Source organism: Pseudorca crassidens, chromosome 19 (genome assembly GCF_039906515.1).
Source record: "Pseudorca crassidens isolate mPseCra1 chromosome 19, mPseCra1.hap1, whole genome shotgun sequence".
Lineage (NCBI taxonomy): Eukaryota > Metazoa > Chordata > Mammalia > Artiodactyla > Delphinidae > Pseudorca > Pseudorca crassidens.
Genome location: NC_090314.1, coordinates 3,972,224 through 3,995,760, shown reverse-complemented (window position 1 = coordinate 3,995,760; position 23,537 = coordinate 3,972,224). Strand labels below are relative to the sequence as shown.

Genomic DNA, 23,537 nt, shown 5'->3' with positions numbered 1-23,537 from the left:
AGGGGCTGGAAGGGTTTTGCTCACTATGGGGCCACAGTAAGGGCTTGGCCAGCATATAGCAGGAACTCCAGAATTTGTTTAATGAGCAAAACCACCTACGTATTGTCTACAGAGGCCAGGCCCTCTCCTGCCTTTGCTCGTGCTGTTCCTCGTCCACTGGCCCGCAGCCTCTCTGATCACCCCAAGGAAGACGGGCTTCCAGAACTCAGCACAGTAGGATCCTGGCTCCTGTGGGCCCACGGTGCCCTGGGCACCTGGACATACGGCTTACGAAGTCCATCCTCCTTGCAGTTGGAGAAAAGACAGTGGGCGAGCCCGTCCTCAGCCCTGCGTCAGCAACTGCTCCTCTCCTCTGCAGCCTCGGTGGGCAATGAACTCTGCCCCCCCCACCCCCTTCAGAGTTTCAGGGCAAAACAAAGGGATTAAGGAAGAACCAAAGGCAAGTCCTCTCTTACGACAGCATCAGACAACTGTTTCAAAATATATTAGATTTGGTTTTTATTGTAGAGCACACATATCAGGGCAAAGTGCTGCACACACAACTACAAATCATTTTTGGGAAAAAAGCTGTAAAAAAAAAAACAAAAAAAAACTGCAACTGCTTTAGTTATGCAGCCCCGACTCGAGGAATCCACACTGGCAAAGGAGCTCTGGCCCCTGAGAGGGGCTTCTTGATGGGGGCTGCCTCCCAGCTTTCTGCAGCCTCTTCTGTAAGACTAGCCCCCTGGGATGGTAGCAGCCTGGGGACTGGGAGGGCCTCTGCTCTCAGCAGGCCTGGGTCTTGGCCCTGGCTGGCAAGAAGACATTCCTAATGAACCCAGATCAGCAAAACCTTGCAGCCTTCAAGGATCTGAGCAGGAGGAAACTGCCGAAGACTTCACTTATTTTTTCCCTTTCATTATTATCTTTTAAAGGACCCTTCCTTCCCCAGCTCTCATGCCCCTGAGGCGGAGGAGGCACCAACCCAGTCTGCAGGCCTGAGCTCTGGCCTTGGATGCATCCTGCAGGCGGACAGAGGGGGCGGGCAGCTTCCTATGGGGACTGACATAGGGAGAAGGCCCAAGGAGGGCCGATGGAGAAGAAAGGAAAGGGAAAGGAAAAAGCCAGGAGACCAAAGGAAAAAATGAAAACTCAGAACAAAAGAAAACAAAAACCCTACCACACACCACAACAATTTTCCATAGCCCAAACGCTAGACTCAGAAGGACACCAGTCCCTCCAGCTAGAAACAATTCCTAAAACTGCCCCAATACGGCAAGTCTAACTGTTCCACACAATCACACGTGTATGCTTAAAAGGAGCAACCCAGCAAAGAGGCAGGCTCCTGGCAAGAGGTCAGGACCACTGCAGCCGGCCCCTGGGCAGCCCAGGGACCCGTGGGCAGAGCAGGCCAGAGGGCATGCAGGAAGCCCGGGGTCTCAGCCAACTGAACAGCTCTGGGGCAACAGGGGCTGGCACTACCTAGGCCTCTGCCCGGTCATCCCTAACAATTGCTGCAGGAGGAGCGGGTATCTGCGGGAGCTGCTGGGGCCTGGAGAGCAAGTGAGGGGTGGGAGGGCAGCAGGCCCCCTGCAGAGTCGGCAAGACCTCAACCCATGGCAGACAGTGGGGGGAGGGGGAGGAGATTGAACTTCATTTACAACACTAAGAAGATTTACATTTAAAGCAAAACAAGAATTTTTCTAAACCAAAACATTTTGTTGCTTTTAAATAAACCCAGCCAGACACAGCCCCACGTGAGGACAGCTGCCCCCCACGCCTCCACTGGCCACTCCAGCGTGAGCTTCTGTGCCTACAGATGCCAACAGCCTTTCCATCCAGGAGGAAAACCAAGAACACGAGAACCAGGTCCTGGCCAATTCTGTTCTTCAGCCTTAACAGGCAACAAACCAAGGAAAAAAATATAAGAATCAAAAAAAGAAAAGGAAAGGAAAAAAACCCCTCAAAACGCAACAAAAGGAGGGGCAGCTAGTGAGGATCAAGCCGAGTCCCGGAGGCTCAGGCCTCAGTGCCGCCGCATCTTCACCTTGCGGGCGGGGCTGCCCGCCGCCTCCGAGCAGTCCTCCCCGGGCTCGTAGGACTTGCGCCAGTAGTTCTCCGAGCTGAGGCTGCCCCTCCGCCGGTGTGTGGGCAGCAGCACCGAGCGCCGGTTCTCCTCCTTGTCCATCTCCAGGATCCGAGGCCTGTGAGGGAAGGGGTGGGGGAGGCGTTACCCAGAGACTGGCCCAGGGCCACCCCAGCTCACCAGGTCTCCATGGAGGGGGGTGTGTGGCAGTGGCAGAAGCACTGGCACCGTGTCTTTCTTTGCCCAGCAGGTGCCAACGGTCACCCCTCGTCTTTGAGACATTCCCCGGTTACCCTGTGGGGTCTGCTGGGCTCTGAGCCTGGTGCCCCAGGACACCGCCAAGGCTGCCGGGCAGAAGGCGGCTTTCCTATCACAGCCTCAAGCCCCTGCCTGGTTCTGGCATCCCCCTCGGCTTCTCAGTCCTCCCCCGACTCCCAGTCTCCCTCTCTGCTCACCAACCCCACCAGCCCTGAAACTACCAAGCTCTTACTGTCTCCGGCTCTCAGCCCATACGGCACCCCTGGCCCACACTGCCCCTCCCATACATCCTCCCCATCCTTCCAGCCTCAGCTTCAGCAGCTTCCTCAGAAACCCTTCTGAAACGGGCCCCTGCTCTGCGACCTTCCGAGGCCTGCACTTCCCTGCTAAAGTCCCATGTAACCCACCGGAGCGTGTGTCAGGGAGCAGGACCAGGGAAGGCGTGGGAAGGCACACAGCGTTCCCACAGGCGGATGGCCAGGGCTTAGTCGAGAATGCCACCAACCCCAGGGAACCAGAGAGAAGGCATTGGAAAGGTGGACAAGGCCCGGCTCCCAACCACCTACCCCAGGCTTCCCACCCATCTTGCCCTGCAGCCAGGCCGTGGCGCCTGCGTTGAGGGACCGCAGCTGAGTACCTGTGGGCAGCATCAGGGTCTGCCTTGCGGTGGGACCGCTTGGGTTTCAGAGCGGGGTCCCTGTTGTTTCCGGACAGACGATCTGAGGCATAGCTGGGTGGTAACACGGAGCTACTCAGGGACTTTGTTTCCAACCGGGGTGCATCTAATCTTGTCCTGCAAAGGAAATGCACGTGGGGTCACCAGCAGGCCTCTGGGGAGGGTGTGGCCCCATTAGACCAATTCTTTCTCTGGCCGGGCTAGGTGGAGGCCAGCAGTCTCTGCTCTGAGGTTCAGTCTCCTCATGGTTCAACTAGGAATTGGTCCAGCTGACTTGCAAAGACCGCCCTTCCCAAGTTCAGGCTTAGGAGTCGGGAACGGGAACACTTCTGTTTGGAGACTTCCAGTGACCTGCTGCCCCAGGGGAAGGATCCCAGGGCTCTCTCAGCTGGATGAGACAGCCCCATCTCACCCTCCTCCGGCCCAGAGATTCTCAAGGGACAGCTACTGCACCTGCCAGAAGACTGAGGGCCCCACTGGTGGGCACCAACACACTCCAACAGACACATCCACCCCTGCCTGAAAATCCAGACAGGAAGGTTCCCCTGGTCCAGGCCTGTGGAAGGACTGGAAGGGAACAGAGTAAGAGCTTCCCTACCCTTACACGGGGACACCAAGGCTGTGGTAGAGCCAGGAGGAGGGCCCAGACCCAATCCCACATTCAAGCTCGGCTCTGGTCCCAACACAGACACCTGGCAGCTTCTGCTGGTTCCGGGACACTGACCAAGCCAAGGCCAGAGGGCTTCTGAAGGCAAAGCCCCCACCTGGCACTTGGAACACACCAGTCAGTCGAGGAAAAGCGTTCAAGTATGGTGGGGGAAGAAGGGATGGAGAAACTGGGTAGGGGTAGCCCAGGGCAGCGATCCGAGTCCTTTAAGAAGTCAGGCCAGGAGGAAGCTGGCCTGGGAAGCCTCAAAGAAGCCCCAAGGCCTCTTGTGGGATACAGAAGCCAGCAAGTCAGGCTGCTGGCAGCAAGGGGCAAGAGAGAGGCCTGGGGCGGGGAGTGATGGGGGCGCAGCTGGCAGAAGGCCCTGGAGGCATCTTTCCCATGGGCTGCTGGCCACAAAGGAACAACTGGGTTCTGAGGAAGAAGGTGCTATGGTACCTCAAAGGACATCCTCACAAGAACGCTGGGGGAAGAGAGCAGAAGGGGAACCCAAGAGCTGCCTTGGCTTCTTGGGAATGACTGCGCCCGGTCCTCATAACAGAAGGGAAGACTAGGTCAGTCAGGAGGGAAGGCACGTGTGCCAGGAAGTCCTGGGAGAAAAGTCTAGTCCAGGTGAGCCTCCAGGCCTCTTAGACAGGGAAGCCAGAAGGGGCCAGCTGCACTTACTGGCCCACCAGCCTCGGCTTCCACTCTGGGGACCCCAGGCTACAGGAGACAGGACCTAGGAGCAACAGGAAGATCCAGCCCTGAGGCTGCCACTCAGAGTATGGGCTAGTCACCATCCCTTTCAGGGCCTGTCTCCCCATCTGAGCAAAGGCCTCTTTCAGTTCTGAGGGTCTAAGTCGCCCCCTTCAAGGCTAGGCTCCTTTCGAGGGGCGCTGGGAAGAGGTGGTGCTGGGCACACCCAGACCTGAGGGTGGGAACCAGAATCACCGAAGCCCTGAGACCTCTCGTTGACCAGGCCAGGCCTCAGATCCCTGCGCTGAGAGCTCACACCAAATGTGACATGAGCCAAAAAGCTCGACTCAGAGGACTCCAGAGTCTGAAGCCTCAGGAAGGAAAGCGCCCCTCCAGCACTGCCGAGCCGAGCTGATCCGAAGACCCCGCGGGTGCCGGGAGCACACGCCCAGGGCAGAAAAGCCCGTGTGGGCAGGACCCGCAGCCCAAGACCGTGAAGTGGTTTCCTCGGGTGAGTGTGGAAGGCCAGAGAAGAGCAGCGCCACCAAGAGGAGAGCCTGGCCCACACACCTCCGGGGCTGGAAGGCACATCCTGCCACGCAGGCATGGCTGGCACACACTGAGCCCTGGTGGGGCCCGCCCTTCCTGAGCTGCTTGCGACTAGGGCGGCCGGCCCGGGCAGCCGGGGGCAGTGGTGGGGGCCCCTCGCTGTGGGTCCAGGACTACTGCGGAGGCTGGGGAGACAGGTGGGACCAGCTGAGAGTGGACAGAAGCCAGGCACACAGACAGGCTCTGTGTCCCTCCAGCTGCCTGAGAGAAGAAGAGACGGAAGGCGCAGCTCCCCCCACAACAGCTCTGCTACTGTCAGGGCCAGCCCTCAGGGAAGGGGTGATCAGAAGCAGCCCCACCAGAAACTCAGCCTCCCGCACCCACTTTGGGGGCAGTAGGAGCTCTGGGGCCTGACACATTCCCTGGGGCTGTTACAAGTACATCTCAGAACATTGGAGGAGCTCTACTTTTGAAAAGCCACCAAGCTGCAAGAAGCCAGGCTAGAGCCAGATGCGCAGCCCAGAGCCCACCAGCAGTGTGCCTTCAGAGCACACCCCCCTCCCCTCTTAAAGGGCAGCCAACTCCCAGGGAGCAGGCCAGGGTTCAGCAGACAGAGCCACAGGTTTGGAGGCAGGAAGCCCAGTTCTAGCAGTAAGGTCTGGGCCTGCGCCTCCTCGGGTGGTTAACAGGAACCAAGACCTTCCTTACAGATCTGAGCCAACATCCAGGGGTCATGGCAAGGCACCCCAGGTATGTCGGGACAGCCCCCAGGACAAAGCATGGACTGGTCCTAGGTACCGGGAAGCCGGAACCAAGGGAGGATGGCCAAGCATTAAGGTAACATTACCATGTGACCAGAGAGGAAGGGAGGAGACTGACTGTCTAGGTGCTGCCTTCTCGTTCCTTTATCAATCATGACTCCCGCGGAGAAGCTGCTGGGGCGGGGCGGGGCGGGGCGGGGTGGGGGAGGGGGAGAGTGCGAAATCAGAGACCCAGTCACTGGCCTCAGCCACACAGCTGCTACCCCAGGATGCCCCTGAAGCCCAGGCAGGCTCTCTTCACCGTGGCAGAGCAGAGAGCTGTCCTGGCAGAGGCAGGCCACCGTTTCTGGGAGACGGGGAACCAGTCTGCACTTCAGGCCCTGCTGCTAACCACCCACAACTGCTGGTTCCGCCCTCCCCAAGCACCCTTGTACTACAAAGCCTGGCTTTCCCAATGGAGCGAGCAGGCAGGGCACAGTGAGGCAGGCCTGTCAGAGTACACTCCTCGCCTACGAGTGCCCTGGGCCCCAAGGTCTACGCTCCTGCCCCTCTAAGTATCAGACTCCCCCACAGCCGAGACCCACACCCATCCCTCCTGCAATAGTACCGCCTCCCAGCTCCCACCAACACCACACGCTTCTCTCCAACTCCTGCCCTGCTCTCCCCGCATGGCAGTGCTGACACGGGTGCAGCAGCCTGCTACGGTCAGAGGAGCCTGAAGGACACCTGAGTGTATCACCCAAAGAAAGGGCACCCCAAGCACGTACATGGTCCTGGGCTCCCAGCAGACCTCCCCCGACCCAGGCCAACAAAACACCCAGTCCCCAAGGGGAGCCTCTCCAAATCGCCCAGCCTGGTTACCACCACGCCATCCATGCCACATGCGTGTAACCCAGGGCCCCCACAGACGCCAGCCAGACCACAGGATCAGGGTGCTCAGGGATCCCCCAGTTCAGGCCCTGGTAAGGGCTCACTGTCCTCCAGGACACCGGGAGACCTGACACTGAGGCTGCTTTCCCGCACCGGGGCTGCTGACCACCATGGCTCTGGGCTCCCCTTTCCTCACGCTGTACCTGACCGAGCACAGCCGTCCTTATCCCTACCCCTGCCCCATCGAGATCAGAGGGGGCAACGGTGAGGAAGGGCCGAGAAGCACACACAGCAGTCTCGAGTTTAATCATCTCCAGCATCCCAACGGCCCCAATTTTCAGGTAAGAACACAGGGCTCAGGTAACCAACTTGTATTCAGTAAAAAAGGGACAGAGCCAGGCCAGGAGCCCAAGCCAGTCACATCCCTGGCGGCCTCACCGCCTCCTTATTCCTTAGGCAGGTTGTGGATACACCCAATCTCCGGACTCCCCGGGAACAAAGGTGCGTAGTCCTTGGTACCGGGACAAAAACCATGGAGACACAAGCAGTGGCAGGCAGGTGTCCCGGTGGGGGCCACATCTCAGGCCTGGCCGGGATCAGGGAAACGAAGAGCTGAGGGACAAAGCCCAGCGCACACCCTCTGCTCATCCACACACACAGCCTTGCATTCGGCTGCTCTGCTTTCTGGGGGGGCCTCCCTCTGACCCCAGGGGCCCCTGGACCGAATGACCCAGTAGGCCGTTTAGCTCAGCCTCCCACAGGCAGTCTCTCCTAAACAAGCCCCCACCTGCTGCTCCCAGGCCTCGGTCCTCCCCAGGGCCCTCCAGACCTCCCGCACAGCAGCGAGCACTCTGACGAGCTCCGACTGGGTCCCGCCCCATCCGTCTCCACTGTGTTCCCCACTCGGGGCCTCTATTAGGAACAGCACCTCCGCCTGAGCCTGTTCGAAGCCTGCCTGAGGCCCACACACCACCCCTGACTGCCTTCAGGCGGCACCTCTCTCGATAGCATTCCCTGACCAGCCTCCGGTGAGGCGCTAAACCTTTACCTTCCCCCAAAGGTAAAGTGAATGAGAAGAGACCACACTCACCACTTTCCCAGCACCAGCACAGAGCCCAGCACACACCAGCTTTGGTTAACATTTGGCAAGTGACTCTCCAGCTGCTTTTCCAAACTTCAGCCCACTGTGAGCCAAGCTCCACTTGACCAGCGGCAAAGAAACAGGCTATTTACACCGCCTTGAGCCGTTTCCTCTGGTTAATCATGCAGGAACACAAGTCTCATAGGCCAACCCGATGCAGGCCTGGGGGCCTCCTGAACACCAAGAGATTGGGTGCCCTGGCCACCAACCAGAAGGCCCTGAGGGCCACAAGCCATCGCCTGATGCTGAAGTTTGGATCCAGTGCCTCCTTCCCCTCACTGCCCCTCCATTCCAGAGGCCCTCTATACTTCCCGCCTTCAAGCTCACCAATTCTGCCTGGCCAGCAGTTTCCAGCTCAGGAGCCAGAGCTACCAAGCGTGTCTCAACAAGCCCCCGAAGCTGCAGGTCGTCTTTTTGTTTGTGTTTGCTGGGCCCCAGTGGACACGCTCTGTGCTCCTAGGACAATGCTCACTCTGCTTGTGCTGTCTGAGCGTGCGAAGTGCCCACCTACCACAGACCCGGCCCCAAGGGAGCGCTAAGTCTCCTACATGCCCACCTCGGGTGCCTTGTGCACACGAGATGCTTCACGTTCCCAAGTCAGGAATCCCTGCTCAGAGATCACTCCAAACTGGCTAGAGAAGCCGAGGCAGTGAGCTGCCTGCTTGAACCCCTGTCCAAACAGAGTTCATACCCTCCACTCTCAGGGTTAATGTGTGGGAAGCACTCTACCCGGCGCCCAGCCCCTAGTAGCCGGGTGCTTGGCAGAGGGCAGCACACAAGGCCCTTAGAAGGCCGCACGTCAGGGAACTGTGGGAAAAACCAAATACTCCCCCACCCCAATGACTGCCACACCTCAGAAGTTGGCCAGCCTCCTGGTTCTCTAACCAGTCATTTAAAACTTAAACCACACTTCCAAAAAAGTAGGTCCAGCTTCCCTGCCAGGGGAACCAATGATTGACAAAGATGCATGCTGGGCAGCTTGTTCTGGGTGGGCTGGGAAACAGCGACATTCCAGGAAGTTGGGCGTATTCAAGAGCTGACCAACCTGCAGCCGCAGCCTCACCCCACACCCTGGAGGGTAGCCCCCTACCGCTTAAAATACTCTCAGCCCCCAGCTCTCTACTGGCACAGCAGAGGCAAGAAAGCCCTTCTGTATGTAAGGCTCTGGGTTCTTCAACTCACAGCATCCGCCCTGGGGCAGGGCTCGGGGTGTTCCACTGTGCAAACCATCAAGGGCCACAAGACCCAACACCAGGAGACCCAGGTTCAAGGCCGCACTCAGCCATTTACTGGTTGTGACCCCAAACAGATGACACTACGCTGCAGCCTAGGGACTGCACCCCCGGGGAGGCTCTCCGAAGGTCACTCCCAGCGAGAAACTATGGCACCTCCTATGAAGACTCAGCATCATCCCCGTGCAAAGGAGCCGTGTTCTGCTGAGTCAGGCAGCACTTGACCGCCGCCCACCCGTTTCCCCCCATGAGGCCCTTAGAAAGACTACCGCAGTGCTGACCAGCCTGAAGTGGTGACAGAGGCCCCAGGCCCTCCCTCTGCAGCCTGTGCATCTATATCCAAACCTAAGAGAAGGCAGAGCTGGCTCCACCCTACCTGCCTACGAGGAGCAGGACCGGGCTCAGTGCCCAGGTCCCACCTGTCAGGATGTGGCCTCACCGAAGGACACAGAGTCAGCCAGGCACCCACCAAGGCCACATCCTTGACCCCTGGGCAGCGCCTGAGCCAGGATGCAACCCTTTTCATCAGGTCACCAGCTTATCCTTTTGTACCTGGTGCTGTTCATCGACCGGAGCTGTCCTCCTCTGGACCGGCCTCAGTGCTGGGACTCAGATGAACACGGCTCTCCCTGCCCCCCACAGAACACAGCTTTGGAACTCACAATGGCAAGTGTACAGGCTGTGACAGCAGGGGGTAGGGGGTGGGCTGAGAGAGCTACATGTATATGATGCTTCCTGCGTGTCAAGATGGTTGACCCTCGAGCCTTGAAGGACGGCTAGGTTAACCAACTTTTCAGCGCGTATAATGTGGGTCATCTGGGGGGGTGGGTGTGGGTCAGAAGGGAAAGCATTCCCAACAGAGGCCACACTGCTGCAAGAGTCTGGGACATCAGTGCGTGGGCCACACTAGGAGCCGCAGGTAATTTAACGTTAAGTGGGAAGGAGACAACAGGGAGAACATTGAGGGAGGAGGCTGGATGGACAGGCAAAGTCCAACAGAGACCTTGGATTTTACTCTGCAGGCAAGAGAGCTGCCCTTGCCTCTGCTCTGGTCCCCTGGGTGGGCTGCCTACAGCTAGGCACTTCACCAGCTTAGCAGCCTAGGGAAGCTGCGGAGGTGGGGGCACCCATCCACTCCTTTCCAGCCCAGTCCCCGGCTGGCTCCTGGATCCACTCAGGGCAGGAGGTCAAAGAGCCCAGTTACCCACAACAGCCATTCTCCTCGGTCAGAACGCTACAGGGGCTCAGCTGGCCAAAGAGCTTCCGGGGTGAGCTGGTTAACAGTGTGCAGAATCCTGGGGACTTCCCTGGTAGTGCAGTGGTTAAGAATCCGCCTGCCAGTGCAGGGGACACGGGTTTGAGCCCTAGTCCGGGAAGATCCCACATGCCGCGGAGCAGCTAAGCCAGCATGCTGCAACAAATAGTAGCCCCCGCTCGCTGCAACTAGAGAAAGCCCACACGCAGCAACAACAAAGACCCAACGCAGCCATAAACAAATAAACAAACAAACAAACAAAAAAACAACAACAGTGCAGAGTCCTAGCTCCACCAAGGAGCATCCGGCTTGGGCAGACAGGTACGGGAGCCACCACTCGAGGAAGGAAACAGCCAGAAGAACGACCCAACACTCCAGCTCTGGCCACTTCCTACTGCACCTCCAGTGAAGCTTTCCCTGGGATGAGCTATTATGAGGAGCTGGGAAGGAACACCTAGAAGGCGCTGCTCTGGTTCTACTCCCCCCCACCCTCATTCCTGCCCCGGGTGGGCCACCTGGTCTCTGGCTGCCGCTGGCGGTACCAGGCACACCTGACAAGAAATGACTGGGAAGGAAAGGCCAGAAGGGAGCAACACATTGGGCTGCCTCACTTCTGGGTCCTGGGTTTTGGACTGTGCTGGGAACCACAGGAAAAGCGAGCGGAAAAGCAGATAAAAACCCTTCTTCTGATGGATTCTGGGAATATTCTTAGGCTAGAGGAGAAACGCTGCCAGGCTGACCACTGACTGGAGTTCCCCTAGGTGCCCAGCGCCCTGCCTGTACCGCAGGACTGTCCCACAGGTCTGGGTCATCTCCATTCTACAGATGATAAAACAGACTCAATGTTCTGACTTGGCAAAGCGGCAGGGCCGTGCCAAAGAGACATCACCACCACAATGTACTGGAGCTCCGGACCCAAAGGGCCAAGATGCAGAAGTGATAAATTGCAGTTAAAAAGATGACCAAAAAAAAAAAAAGATGACAAGCCAGGGTTTCCCTGGTGGTGCAGTGGTTGAGAGTCTGCCTGCCGATGCAGGGGACGCGGGTTCGTGCCCTGGTCCGGGAAGATCCCACATGCCGCAGAGCGGCTGGGCCCGTGAGCCATGGCCGCTGAGCCTGCGCGTCCGGAGCCTGTGCTCTGCAACGGGAGAGGCCACAACGGTAAGAGGCCCGTGTACCGCAAAAAAAAAAAAAAAAAAAAAAAAAAAGATGACAAGCCAGAGAGTAAGGATGTACTTAAAAAAAGAAAGAGCTCCCAATGGCCAAAGCTGGGACAAGCTGAGCACAGAACAGACACCACAACTCCACACTGATGTCAGGAATGAGTGAACGAAGAAATAAACAAGTGGGGGACAAGACACAAAATCTCCTGTACAGAAGGATTCCAGGCAATCTCTGTGGTGACTCCGCCTCAAAGAGGTGGCGCTCACCCCCCACTCCTTACACGTGTGCCGCTCACAGCGACGTCCCTCCTGGGAGGACAGTGTGGACAGGGGGCAACAGTGATGAACGCAGCCTCAGCCGGGCGCTCAGGGTCAGCGTTGACAGTGGAAGGTCCTGCGTCCTGGACGTGACGTGAGGAGAACTGCGCTGCCCCTCTGCGGTCTCCTCCCCAGACCCACAACCCCGGTGTAACCATGAGGCAACACCCCAACTGAGGGACCTTCCACCACACACCTGGCGGTCGGTGTTACCACGAATAAGGCAAGTCTGAGAAAGTGTTACAGCGGAGAGGAGCTAAGGTGACACGACAACTGCACATCCTGTGGGGTCTGGGACAGAAAAGGACGTGAGGAGAAACTAGGGAACTGTGAGTAAAGGATGGACTCCAGTTAACCGTCCCGGATCAGTATTGGTTCCGTGACTGTGATGAACATACCACACTGATGTGAGACATTACCAGGAAGGGGAACGGAGAGCTCTCTGCTATCTTCACAACTTTCTGTAAACCTAAACCTGTTCTAAAAAATAAAGTTTACTTAAATTAAAAAAAAAAAACAAATAAGGCAAGCTATAGGACATCCTGCTCCAGCCTGGGTCCAGGCACTGTCCTGCTCACTGACGACTACACGAGCCTGGGCAATCAGCCAGCCTTCTCAGGACCCCTGCCTCAAGGCAGGATTGTCTTGACCCAGCGTCCACGTGGTCAGTCCATTCACCTCGTGAGCAGAAAAAAAAGAAGTGCTGGAGATGCCAGGATTGGCAATGTTGGTCAGTGCGTCCCTGACCCCCTGGCCAAAGAAGAGGGACAGCCACAAGCCATGCGCCTGCTCAACACGCGGCCAGCCACCCACCTACATCCCCTGTCCTCACCCCCTGCTCCTCTCAGAAGTGAAAACCCAGGCATTTTTAAAGCAAGCTGCTGAGGCACAATCTAAAAATACTCAGTGAGAAGCACACGTGACAAATCAGAACCAAGGAGGAAGGAAAAGGAAGAGGTGGGGGGAGGCAGGGCCTGGAAGAATGTCCCCCAAATCCTGTCTCAAGACCCAGCCCACAAACACTGGGAGCGTGTGCTTTTGCTCAGCCCTCATGCTGAGGGCTATTGACAGAGGAACCCAGACCTCCACCTGCAGTCAGGTCTGCAGGAGCCAGACACCAGGACACTTACTTCCTGAGGATGATGACTGCTCTGCGCTCCTTGATGTCCTGAGGCCGGATGCAGTGAGTGATTTCATCAGCAGCATATCCACTGAAAAGAAACACAGAGCACGTGAGCATGGAGAGTAGATGGACAACCAAAGATCCCCAGGGTTACGGAGACAGAAATAGGGTCCCAGTCTTAACGGCCACCCTCCACCCCATTACGTGACACGTTCAAGGATCTACGTGGGAGGAAATAACGTGTTAAGTTCCAGGATGCTTTTGCCCAGAAACCACTGAAGAGAAAACCTGGAATGAGGTAAAAGCAGGTCTTAAAGCAGAAGCAGAAGCAGGAATCTCCTTGCACAGGCCAGGAGCCCTTCTTTCAAAGGGTCCCCAAGAGGGCACACCTTTAGTGGCTTTGGAGGCCGATGGAGTGACTCAGGCCAGACCCTGGGGAGAAGATAAGAACTGCATCTCCCCCTCCCCCACCCTTGGGCTGGCAGAGGAGGCCAAGGCAGACACTGACAGCACTGAGTCACCAGAGAGAACTAAGGCTCCAAGGTTCAAAAAGAGAATTTGTCTACGTGGAAAAAATGCTTTCAAACACCTTCATTTTGGGGGATCCAAAATCTTGAAGACAACTGTGTTTGGAATATTTTAAAAATTCCCATCACACTCAAGTATCTATTTATTTTCTTCATCAAGTTACATGATTTTGAAAACTGCTCAAACCAGTGAATGTGGGTAGACGGCTGTCCTCTTCACAGCTAATGTCTTTCCGATTTGAAACTCTGGAAGCAAACTCAGCTCCCTGAGTACAGGCCCTCACTGGGAGCCTGGCAGCCATGAGGCACTCCCACCCCCCACTAAGCCCTCCACTGAGCCAAGGCAGCTCCGCAGCCACAGGCCTCCTCCCCCTGCTCAGGTTCCCTGGCTGCCACCGGGGACCACCAATCTTCTCTATTCAGCTGCTAATCAGCTCCTTCTCAAGGGCAGCTGTGAAGACGTGGATGGAGCAATGGTCAGAAACACCACAGGCCTGGGAAGGACTCCTCAAAATGGCCAGGCTGCCCCCACGTGGGCAAGAACTAGATGCAAGAGCGAATAAACAGTCCTAGAGAGAAGTACCTCTGATTCAGAAAGCTGATTTGGGGCCATGAGGAGGGCAGAGAAAAGAGCTCTTATTTTAGGGATTTTCCCCTTTGAGCTGCTCCTCGACCACAGGTTTTCAATTTTCTCTGTAAATAACAGTCCTGTGAGATAACTACGGACAAATGTCCACAGTCAAATCAATCTGGAAATATTGATGAGTTTAAGAAAGCACTGGTATGTTAAAGGACCTGAGAATTACTACAGCTGACTTTAACTGAGCACTGACCAAGGAACCTTCTCTCAAACAACACCTATTAACATCCGCAGGCGGGAGTTCCCTGGTTGTCTAATGGTTAGGATTCAGCGCTTTCACTACAGAAGCCTGGGTTCGATCGCTGGTCGGGGAACAATCCCACATGCCGCGTGGCATGGCCAAAATACAAAAAAAAAAATTTAGGGACTTCCCTGGTGGCCCAGTGGTTAAGACTTCGCCTTCCAATGCAGGGGGTGTGGATTCGATCCCTGGTCAGGGAGCTAAGACTCCACATGCCTCATGGCCAAAAAACCAAAACATAAAACAGAAGCAATATTGTAACAAATTCAATAAAGACTTTAAAAAATGGTCCACATTAAAAAAAAAAATCTTTAAGAAAATATCTGGAGGCCCAGTGAGAAATGCCATACAGCGATCGAGGAGTTGAAGAGACCTGGGTTACAACCTGAGCTCTGTCACCTTAGCTGAGTCACATGCTGGGCCAACTGCAGGGACAGCAGTAGATTCTCGGGTGTTCATGTGGTGCTGCTCTGTGCTCTGTCACTTACGACATTCCTCTGTGGTGACTAATGATGAGACTGTTAAAAGGGTCAGTGCTCCTGCTCGTCTCTTCTAGGCAGAACTACAGTTATATGTCTTCCTGGTTAGCACCCCTGGAGAAGAGCAGCGGGAGGCCCACCTGCAGGGCTACCATGAGAATTCAGTGAGATAATGCAGGGTGCCTGGCACCCCCATTTACTGAGCACGTGACACAAGCCAGGCGTCCTGGACAACCTTCATCCAGGCTCCCCCTGCAGCAGAGGCCTCCTGGGCCCCCTCCCAGGGCTAGGAGCTCTAAAGCTTATCCTATGCTCTCTCTTGTCACTCCACATTAGGGGAGTGCAGATCTGGGCTCCAAGACAGTCCCATACTAACACGGGACTTTGCCAAAGAGTGAAGTCCAGTCCCCCAAAGGCAATCCAAGGCATATTTCTAAGGCCTAGACCTGCAGTACCGGTTGCAGGCAACCTTCCTTACTGTTAACGAGTGTTACTAATCTGTTTGACTTGGCTATAGGACCTGCCAAGGGCCCTGACTTCCCATCTTCAGCAAGGAACTGCATCCTGTAACACAGAAGCAGCAGATCCAGACGCTGGTCAAATTTTAAGTGCCCCCCCACCTCCCAACGTGCTCCAGAACAAAGAGCAAGTCATGCCAGGTTCCTGTCCCCCAGCCCAGGCCTCAGAAGAACTAGTGCAGAAGCAAGACCACACGGGCCCACAGAAATGACCATGGCGCTCACTGACCCCCACCTGAAGAACTCACTGGCACTGGTCTTCTAGAACTTCCTGGCAGCTACGACACAGCCTACTGACCCCGTCCTCAGTATCAAGCTCTGCTGCGAGTAGGAGGCTCCAAGTCCTATCAGAGGAAGCTCTTCTGTCCAAACTTCAGCAGAAAGTGTCCAACAGAGACCACAGAGGATTATTTACTGCTAAGGAACTTACTTGCTACAAGACAAACTGTTTGAAAGTGCCAGTCTGCCAGCTTGAAACTTAATATACCCTGGGTCCAGGCCTAACCTTGGCATGAAGAAAAGTTCCAGTGCCTCCTCCTCTTTTGTTCTCACAGGGAAGGGAGAGGGGAAATACCTGAGGCTGGTACTGCCCTGCACTGAGCCCAAGCACCCCCCCCCCCCCAATGCAGCAGTGACTAGTGTGCCGCAACCACCCAGAGCAAGAGCCTGGCTGTCACCCACCACACTATGCCTTAGAGTGACTCTTGAAAACTCTCCCCTCTCTTGGGAAGCTCTGCTCAACTCCCCAGGCTGGGTTCCGCCACACCACCCACCCAACCCTCTCTGCTACTGCAGTTCGGCCTTGTGGCAACTGTCTTCCCCACAAGACAGAGCTCTGCAAAGGCCTTACTCATCTCTGCATACAGCAGACGCTAGATGACGTGTGTGTGTCGAGGTCAATGTTCCTACTGCTGTGAAGACTCAGTTTCTGCATCTGCAAAACACAGACTGCAGCAAGTCCTTCCTCAGAGGATCAGGTGCAGGTCAAATGAGGAGTCTGGAAGACTCTTTATAAGGGGCTGTGCAGGACTACACACCTCTCCTCTAGGGGACAGCCTTGGAGACGGAATTATTAAGGCACAGTTCCAAGGTGGCCGCCATTCCCCATCTACTCTGTGCCCTGCCCAGGGCAGACAGAGGCAGAGATGGAGGGCCTGGCCGAGATCACCAGGACTGCCTGGCGACACCTCCCTCCAGCGGGGGCACCTGCTCTGGCAGCCCCCATGAGCCTGCCTCACCCCTGAGAGGCCTACAGGACCTCACTTAGGATTTGGGGGGCAGCAGGCCAGCCACCTGGGCACAGGGGCAGAACTGTGACCTCAGACTCAAGTTATAATCACACCTGAACCTCCTAGAAGACACATGGCCTAACACGATGAAGCAGTCCTGGGGCTTTCTGAACCCAGAAAGAAGGCGGCCAACCTGCTCCAAGTCCCAATTCTGTACACATCGAAGTATAAACAGAAAGCAGCTGAGCACAGAGGCAGCTTGTTTCCAGACACTTCACCAAAACCTCAAGCCTTCGGTCACGTGAAAGACAATCAATCTTTGCTAACAACTCTAGGACTTCAACAGCCCCATTTTGCAGAGGCAAACTAAGGCCCAGAGAGATTAAATAACTTGCCCAAAGTCAAACAGCTAAAGTGGTGGCAATGGAACTCTAATCAAACTCTCGGTTTCAGTGTCTATGCTACACTGGTTTTTGTTTTTTGATGGGAGTGGCGGTGGGGAGAGGTAGGTAACGAGGAGTAGGAAGAAAAGCCCATCTGTGTTTCCCAGTGACAAGGTCCAATCTGTCGTGGGGGCCTCACCGACCTCAGCAAAGGATACAGGTATTCCAACCACCTCCAGGGAAAAAGTCCGCAAAGATGAGCCCATGCCTCCAGCGAGTTAGCATCATATCCCAGTAACAGCAGCACACCAACGGCCCAGCCAAGAATGGCCAGCCAGCCCTGAAACTTTTATGGCCTATTTATTTTCTGCTTTCTCTGACCTTCATGACTAAGACCGTCACTAGCCTGCTAGCTTCCTTTCCTTTGCTGCCCTCTGCCTTCTTCTCACGCCTGGCAAAACCAAGGCCAGCCAACACCCCGTAGCCCAGCTCCTCCTGAGAATAAACAGCCCTGACTTCATCCTCAAGTTCCTCCCCCTCTCACGGAATCAGAAGATTCCACACAAGAGATGTGGCCCAGACCTATCTGCCCTACATTCCTAACTATTTTAAGCCAGAAAGCTAAATTTTGCTTTCAACCAGCTGAACATGATCAGTCCTTTGCCCAGAACTGAAGGGGTGCCCGCTCCACCCAGTATCAACTGCTATCTGGAAGTCACAGGCTGCGCTCACCACTGCGTGGTCTCATGGCTGGGCGATACAGTAATTTGCAGACAGGTGGCTAAGGCCTGGCTCTTTGGGCATGTGGGCACCGCAACCACAGACCACTCAGCAGTGATTAAAAATAGCAGCAAGTATGCAATTAGCCTTGAGGTAATTATTCCAATTAATCCATCTGAAATCTGTTTTAATCTGCCACTTACCATACAGGGAACAGGAAAAGGAATACAAGATGAACTGATGTAAGAAGAGATAAAAAAGATTTATTTCTCTAGAGAACAGCATTAAGACAGGACCCACTCAGGCCCAGCGTGGAAAGGTTACAGGAAGACAACTCCCAGCTGGCTTGGAAAGAAGTCTGAAGCACTTCCAGAAGGGTCTGCTCCGGAGTTGCTCTAAATGCCCACGTCTGGACACTGCTGAGTCAATGTTTGCCACACACTGGAATCCACGCTGACAACTATTAAATATAAAGCTGTATTCCTGCCATATTGCCTTGGACGGGTACAGACACCACTGCCATCAACAACACAAGTCTGAGTCAGATGAGAACTACTAGAACCCCTGCCCACCTGTAGAGAACCACTGTGTTCATCAGCCCCTTCCATCGGCAGCCTTACAGCTCATCACCTCTGCGCTGGGATACTTACCAGGAAGTGAAAGCAAGCATCCCCTCTTACCAGCTCAGGGAAGAGCCCGAGCAGGACTTGCACAGAGGCAGCACTAACATGCAGGTGTTCACACACCTGCATAGCAAGTAAGCTCAGAGAGCTAAGTGAACAGGTGCTGGAGAACTTAAATTAGCGGGGGTGTCCGGAACCTGAGAGCAGTAGCTCTCCCCTGGGGGACGTTTCACCCCTGGGAGACACGTGGCAGTGTCTAGAGACATTTCTGGTCGTCACGGAAGGTGCTTCTGGCATAGCGGACAGAAGCCAGGGATCCGGCTAAACGTTCCAAGAGGCACAGGACAGCCCCCACAAGGACTGCCCACACGTCAACAGGACTGCGGCGGAGGAGCTCTGCTCTAGAGCTTCACCGAGGCACGCCACACCAGAACGTCTACCTCAGGTCCAGGCTGGCTCTGAGGACTAGTAAGGAGCTCCAGCTGCCTCTGGTCGGCACCTACCCCTCACCTAGCCCTCATGCGCTCCCCTCCGCCCGCACCTCTGCTCGGCGGCTCACTCCCAGTCACCTCCTAGCCCCCTTCAAGTTCCTGAAAACCTCCAAACTCCACAGTGGAGTAAGACGTCCCCCCCAGTGTACTCCTGCGGTTACCTTCCTGGGCTGTAACTAACTGACTGTGGCCTCCCCCGGGCCGTGAACTCTGTGAAGGGAAGAGCCATGTTTAAGGCTCCCCCAAATCCCTAGCCCCCTCCCCGACAAGAGAGCAGGGGAGCACGAAGTGGCTGTGTATGGTCGACCCTGTGCCAGGCCCTCTGCTAGACTCCGAATCACCACCTTTAGCTCTAACAGGCTGTGGAAGTTGCCATCACCCTATTTACAGATGGAAAAGCCAGCTCAGAGAACGCCCACAAGGTCCCAAAGCAAACGAGAGGAGAGCTGGGTTCAAAGCCAGGGGCAGCACTTTTCAGGACGTGGCCGAGCCTCCCACACTGACCCCTCAGCCAAGTCAGAATCCAGGAGGAAGGGACTGGGAAAGCCTCGGGACTTCACCACTCTAAGGCAAAGATGAAGAGCGTTTTCCTGGTGATGCAATCCCGCTGCTGATCGCTAACAGACCTGCACTTTAGGAACCTGAAACCTCTCCTCAATACAGGGTGTGCGTGTGTGGGAGGGAGGGGGCTCTGCAAGTCACAGACTGCCTCTTGTGGCCCCCCCTTTACACACCGGTCCACTGCCAGACCTCCTGCTGACAGCCCTGAGGACCTGTGATGATGTGGGAAACCAGTATCCCCTTAGGAGAGCAAATGGCCCTCGTGCGAGAGACCCCTTTAAGCACGGAGAGCCCTTCGATGAAGTCAGACACCTAACTGCCTTACACGGCAGGCCACTTGGGAGAGTGTGCCCTGGAAATCCCATCTTAAAGGGCTCTGCCAAGACATCCATCTGGAGCACCACGTAGATCCGAGGAGAAGCCGGGAGCCCACGTGACAAGGGGGTACCTGAGAGGTAGGTGGCCTCTAGATTTCGACGCATAAGGAAGCCGAAGTACTGCTCCTGCTGCCACTGACTTCGCTAACTGCCCCCTCAGGAGACATGGTGGGCACCACACGGCTCTGCTGCCATTCCCAGATACGGAGGCAGCCTCAGCTGTTCCCCTCAAATGAGACAGAACACTTGCCTCAGGGCACTGAGAGGGCTCCCGGGACCCTGCTTCTCCCCGTGACCGTGGCCTACGGCACTGACCGAAATTCAGAGGTTAAGCTGCTCACAACAAAAGTGCAGTGCCTGCCGATCCTGTACTAGAATTTGGTGGTCAACCAAGCTGCTCGGAACAGCTGCAGTCTAGATCTCCTAAGAGGTTTTGGGGATTACTGAAGTACATCGTTCGATTTACTTGCTTCAGGGCTGGAAGCAGGGAGCTTCCAAGTAAATTTTCTGCTTCATATAAACAGCAAAGGTGTTGCAGCAGGCAATCTTCTCTGAGGGCCAGGGCACTGAGCTAACTCTCAGCAGGTTCTGGGGCTGAAAATAGGCCAAGAGCCTAAGATCTGCTGAACAGCTACAAAGCCTAATACCAGGAAAAGAGACAAGCTTTATTTTGTTTCATATGGTCCTGATTACAGGTAATGCATCTTACAAAGGACCAATGGGCTCTTCTGCAGCCAAGAGGGACTGAATTTTAAGTTTGCTGCACTCTATTCCTGGTCCAACCCCTGATCTGTTCAACTCCAGGGAAGCCACTCCCCCTCCTGGGAATGAAGAACGTGTGTCAATTAAGTACGCTCAAGGGCCTTCCTGTGAGGATCTCCTCTCTCAAAGGGATCCACGAACGTGTTCTCTGTTAAAAAGACCAAGAATGGCAAGTTGGAAAGACTTTTAGACGGTAATGCCAGCTAATTTTTTAAAAAACACAGAGTTGGAAATGGAGGCCCAAAATGGAAGTGACTTGCTCAAATCACGAAGGTAAAGGAGACTCCGAAAACCACCCTTCCAGAAAGATGCCTTTACATTAGTTCTGGGTCAAGTCTGCGATCTCGTCAAGTCTGCCCACGGGATAGAAAATTCTAGCTCAGCTCCCTGTTTTCTTACTGCCCGTGTTTTAAACGCAGACCCCTTTCCCCGCCCCCCACCCCCGCCCCGCAAACAGAAGCCTGGGTCAGAAGCGGAAAGCGCGGGCTCCTGGGGGCCGCTCCCTCCTCCTAGGCGGTTACCTGAGCACAGTCACGCTCCCCCTGCGCACCGGCAGGGAAAGCACGGGCTCCGACACCCGGATAGGCTTGAACTGGAACTTGCAGCCGAAGCACAGCGCGGAGTCGCTGAAGAAGGACACGGACACGATGGGGCGCTCGAAGATGTGGATGGGGTCCACGTGAGACACGATGCAGCCGCCGGGCTGGTAGTCGTTGATGACGGCGCTGTTGACGAAGCCCTCGGGGATGACGCGGTGCTCCACCAGCTTCTGGATCACCAGCTGGTGCACCCACTCGGGGATCTCGTCCACGTCGCCCGGCGGGTAGAGGCGCTCCTGGCCGGGTCCGCGCTTCTGCAGCTGGGCGCCGTACGTGTAGCCCTCGCCGAAGAAGTACTTGTTGCGCAGCGGGGCCCGGTCCACCGTGTGCTCGTTGTACAGGCCCTTCTCGGCGCGGGACACCACCTCGTCGATGCGGGCCTCGATCTTGGCGCACTCGTCCTGGCTGAACAGGCGCATCTGGCGGATACCGCTCTTCACCTTGCGCGCTTCCTCCTCCTTCTGCAGCTGCTGCTCCTCGAAGTCGCTGCGCTCGGGGTCCGAGTCCTCTGGGTACTTGCGCTTGGCCCCGGGCGCCGCGTAGGGCTCGGCCGCGGCGGCGGCGGCAGCGGCGGCGGCCACTGCGGCGGCGGCAGCGGCCGCGGCCTCCCGACTGCCCGCCTTGTAGTTGTCCCGGGACGTCATGGACTTGAGCTTCTCCCGCAGGTCCGTGTAGCCGCTGGCGGCCGCCATGGTCCACGCCGCTGCTCTAGGGCCCTCCGCGGCGGGCGGGGCGGCCGGGCATGGCTCTGGGGGACGCGCCCGGGCCCCGGGCCGCAGAGGCCCTCAGCGCCAGGCCCGCGAGCGAGGCCGCGCCGCCCAGCAGGGGCGTCGAGGGGCGGCGGGTCGGCCTCAGGGACGGCGAGTCATGCGGCGACGGCGACGAGGCTCCCTCCTCCTCCGCCTTCTCCGCGTCCCGGGGGGCAGGGGCGCCGGCAGGGCCTCATGCCGCGCAGGGCGGCCGCGGAGGCTCGGCCCGACTCCTGGCCGGACCCTCGGACGCCCGGCTCGGCCCGCACTTTAAAGCGCTCCTCACGACGTCACGGCCGCCCGCCCGACGTCCGCCAGCGCCTCTTCTCAGCGGGCGGTTCCGCGCGCAGGCGCAGTACGACCGGCCACGGCGGCTCCGCGTGCAGCGAGCATGCGCGCGCCTGCGGCCGGGTCAGCAGAGGGGCCGGCGCACGCGCAGACGGGGGCCGTCCACCGCCCCTCCCCCACCCACTGAAGGGCTCCACGAACGCCCCAAACAGCAGCCTGCCTCCTGTCCGCGCCTCCCCCGCGGCCGTAGGGCTCCCTCCACGGGGGTGCGCTCACGCCGTCAACGCTGTCGCCACGCTACGTCACGGCATCGTCCGAACGCCCGAAATCGCCTCAGCCCCCAGCGCGCAATCACCGGGGAACCGACACAACCCAGCCTGCCCGGTCACCGCCCCCTTGGCGCTTCCACTTTTGTCACTGGGCCACCGGCCACGCGCCGGGCAGGCCCAGACGGCAGCTTCCGGAAGCCGGTTGGCGCGCATGCCTGTCAATCCGGCGGTCGCCTTGGCTACTGCGTCCGTCCCCTAATTAGCGGCGGGCGGGCCGCGAGGACCCCTGAAGGGTGACCGGGTGGCTAAGGGAGTGCCTGAGTGGAGACCAGACCGCAGCGAAGCGCTCAGGGCGCAAGGATACGCTCAGATTGCGGCGCCGAGAGCCCCGGCCCAGCCCCCTGCCCGACGGCTGCTGCCACAGACACCGCCCCCTCGCCGCCGCCCGGCGTGTACGTTGTCCTAGTCACGTCCCGGCGGCGGCGCGTGCGCGGCCCTCCTGGGCCGGGCGCTCCCGGGGCGGCGGGGTGCTGGGGACGGCAGCGCGGGCTGCGGTCCTCGGAGTCACTGCCCTCCCGGGCGCCCAGGCCTTTGTTCAGACCCTCCCGGCCCCTGACGGCGGGGCCTGCACGCGTGGTCACGCTCCTTGGTCCCTGTCCCTCCCACCCGTTCCTTAACTGTGGTTTTTGGAGACTCGGCTCACCCCTCTAGCAGCCTCCCCAGATTCTCACTGGGATGAAATGCATCTTGGGTTTCGTGGCCTCGCCACCCTGGCCGTTATGCCCCCAGCCCCTGCGCCCTCTCCACCCACCGCCCCCGGCTGGTCGGAGCTTGAGCTCCAGACCCTGCTACCCAACAGACGTGGGTTTGGACCTTGACCTCCTGACGGGCTGTAGGACCCCAGACAAGCTCTGTAAAACGGGAATGAAATCCGTTCCCATGTGCGGTGGGTGTGAAGATGAGATGAAGTCCTGCATCCTGTACGTTAAGCAGAGAGGACCACTGGCCTCTAGTGTGGGCCTGTTTCCACGTCCTAAATTAGGGGACTACCGGTCCCTGGTGGGAAGTGGGGTCTGTCATGGGGCCACAGAAAGTCCAGGCCAGCAGGGCCTGTGGTATGGGGAAGCCTGGACACCTGGGACCCTGGCCCTGACCCTCCCTTCCAAGCAGCAGCAGGTGCAGGGGAAACGGGGCAGGCGTGAAACCCGTAGGGAATCGGCTCCTGCCCTTTCCTGACCCAGCCTGGAGGGCACCGCTGGTGGTGGCGGCAGGAAGGCAGCTGCAGGTGGTGAGAAGGTGGCCAGTGGGCAAAGCCAAGGTCAGGC

At 57.3% G+C, this 23,537-nt stretch overlaps 1 protein-coding gene across 1 annotated transcript; it reads right to left on the bottom strand.

Moving 5' to 3' along the window:
* Positions 1-473: 473 nt before the first annotated feature.
* ALKBH5 (alkB homolog 5, RNA demethylase) lies at positions 474-21,763 on the bottom strand. The gene is made up of 4 exons (XM_067716455.1): positions 20,829-21,763; positions 12,764-12,844; positions 2,961-3,116; positions 474-2,183 (listed from the first exon to the last, which is right to left on the bottom strand). Exons 1-4 carry the CDS (start codon positions 21,596-21,598, stop codon positions 2,006-2,008), a joined length of 1,185 nt encoding a protein of 394 aa, XP_067572556.1. The 5' UTR covers positions 21,599-21,763; the 3' UTR covers positions 474-2,005.
* Between the last annotated feature and the right edge of the window lie 1,774 nt (positions 21,764-23,537).

Bases quoted from the DNA above. Each gene is read 5' to 3' on its own strand.
- ALKBH5 (XM_067716455.1), bottom strand. From the start codon at position 21,598: ATGGCGGCCGCCAGCGGCTACACGGACCTGCGGGAGAAGCTCAAGTCC. The intron at 12,845-20,828 runs GTAACCGCCTAG...GTTTCTTTTCAG, and splicing joins GGGAGCGTGACTGTGCTCAG to TGGATATGCTGCTGATGAAA. The intron at 2,184-2,960 runs GTACTCAGCTGC...CTTCCCTCACAG, and splicing joins GACCCTGATGCTGCCCACAG to GCCTCGGATCCTGGAGATGG.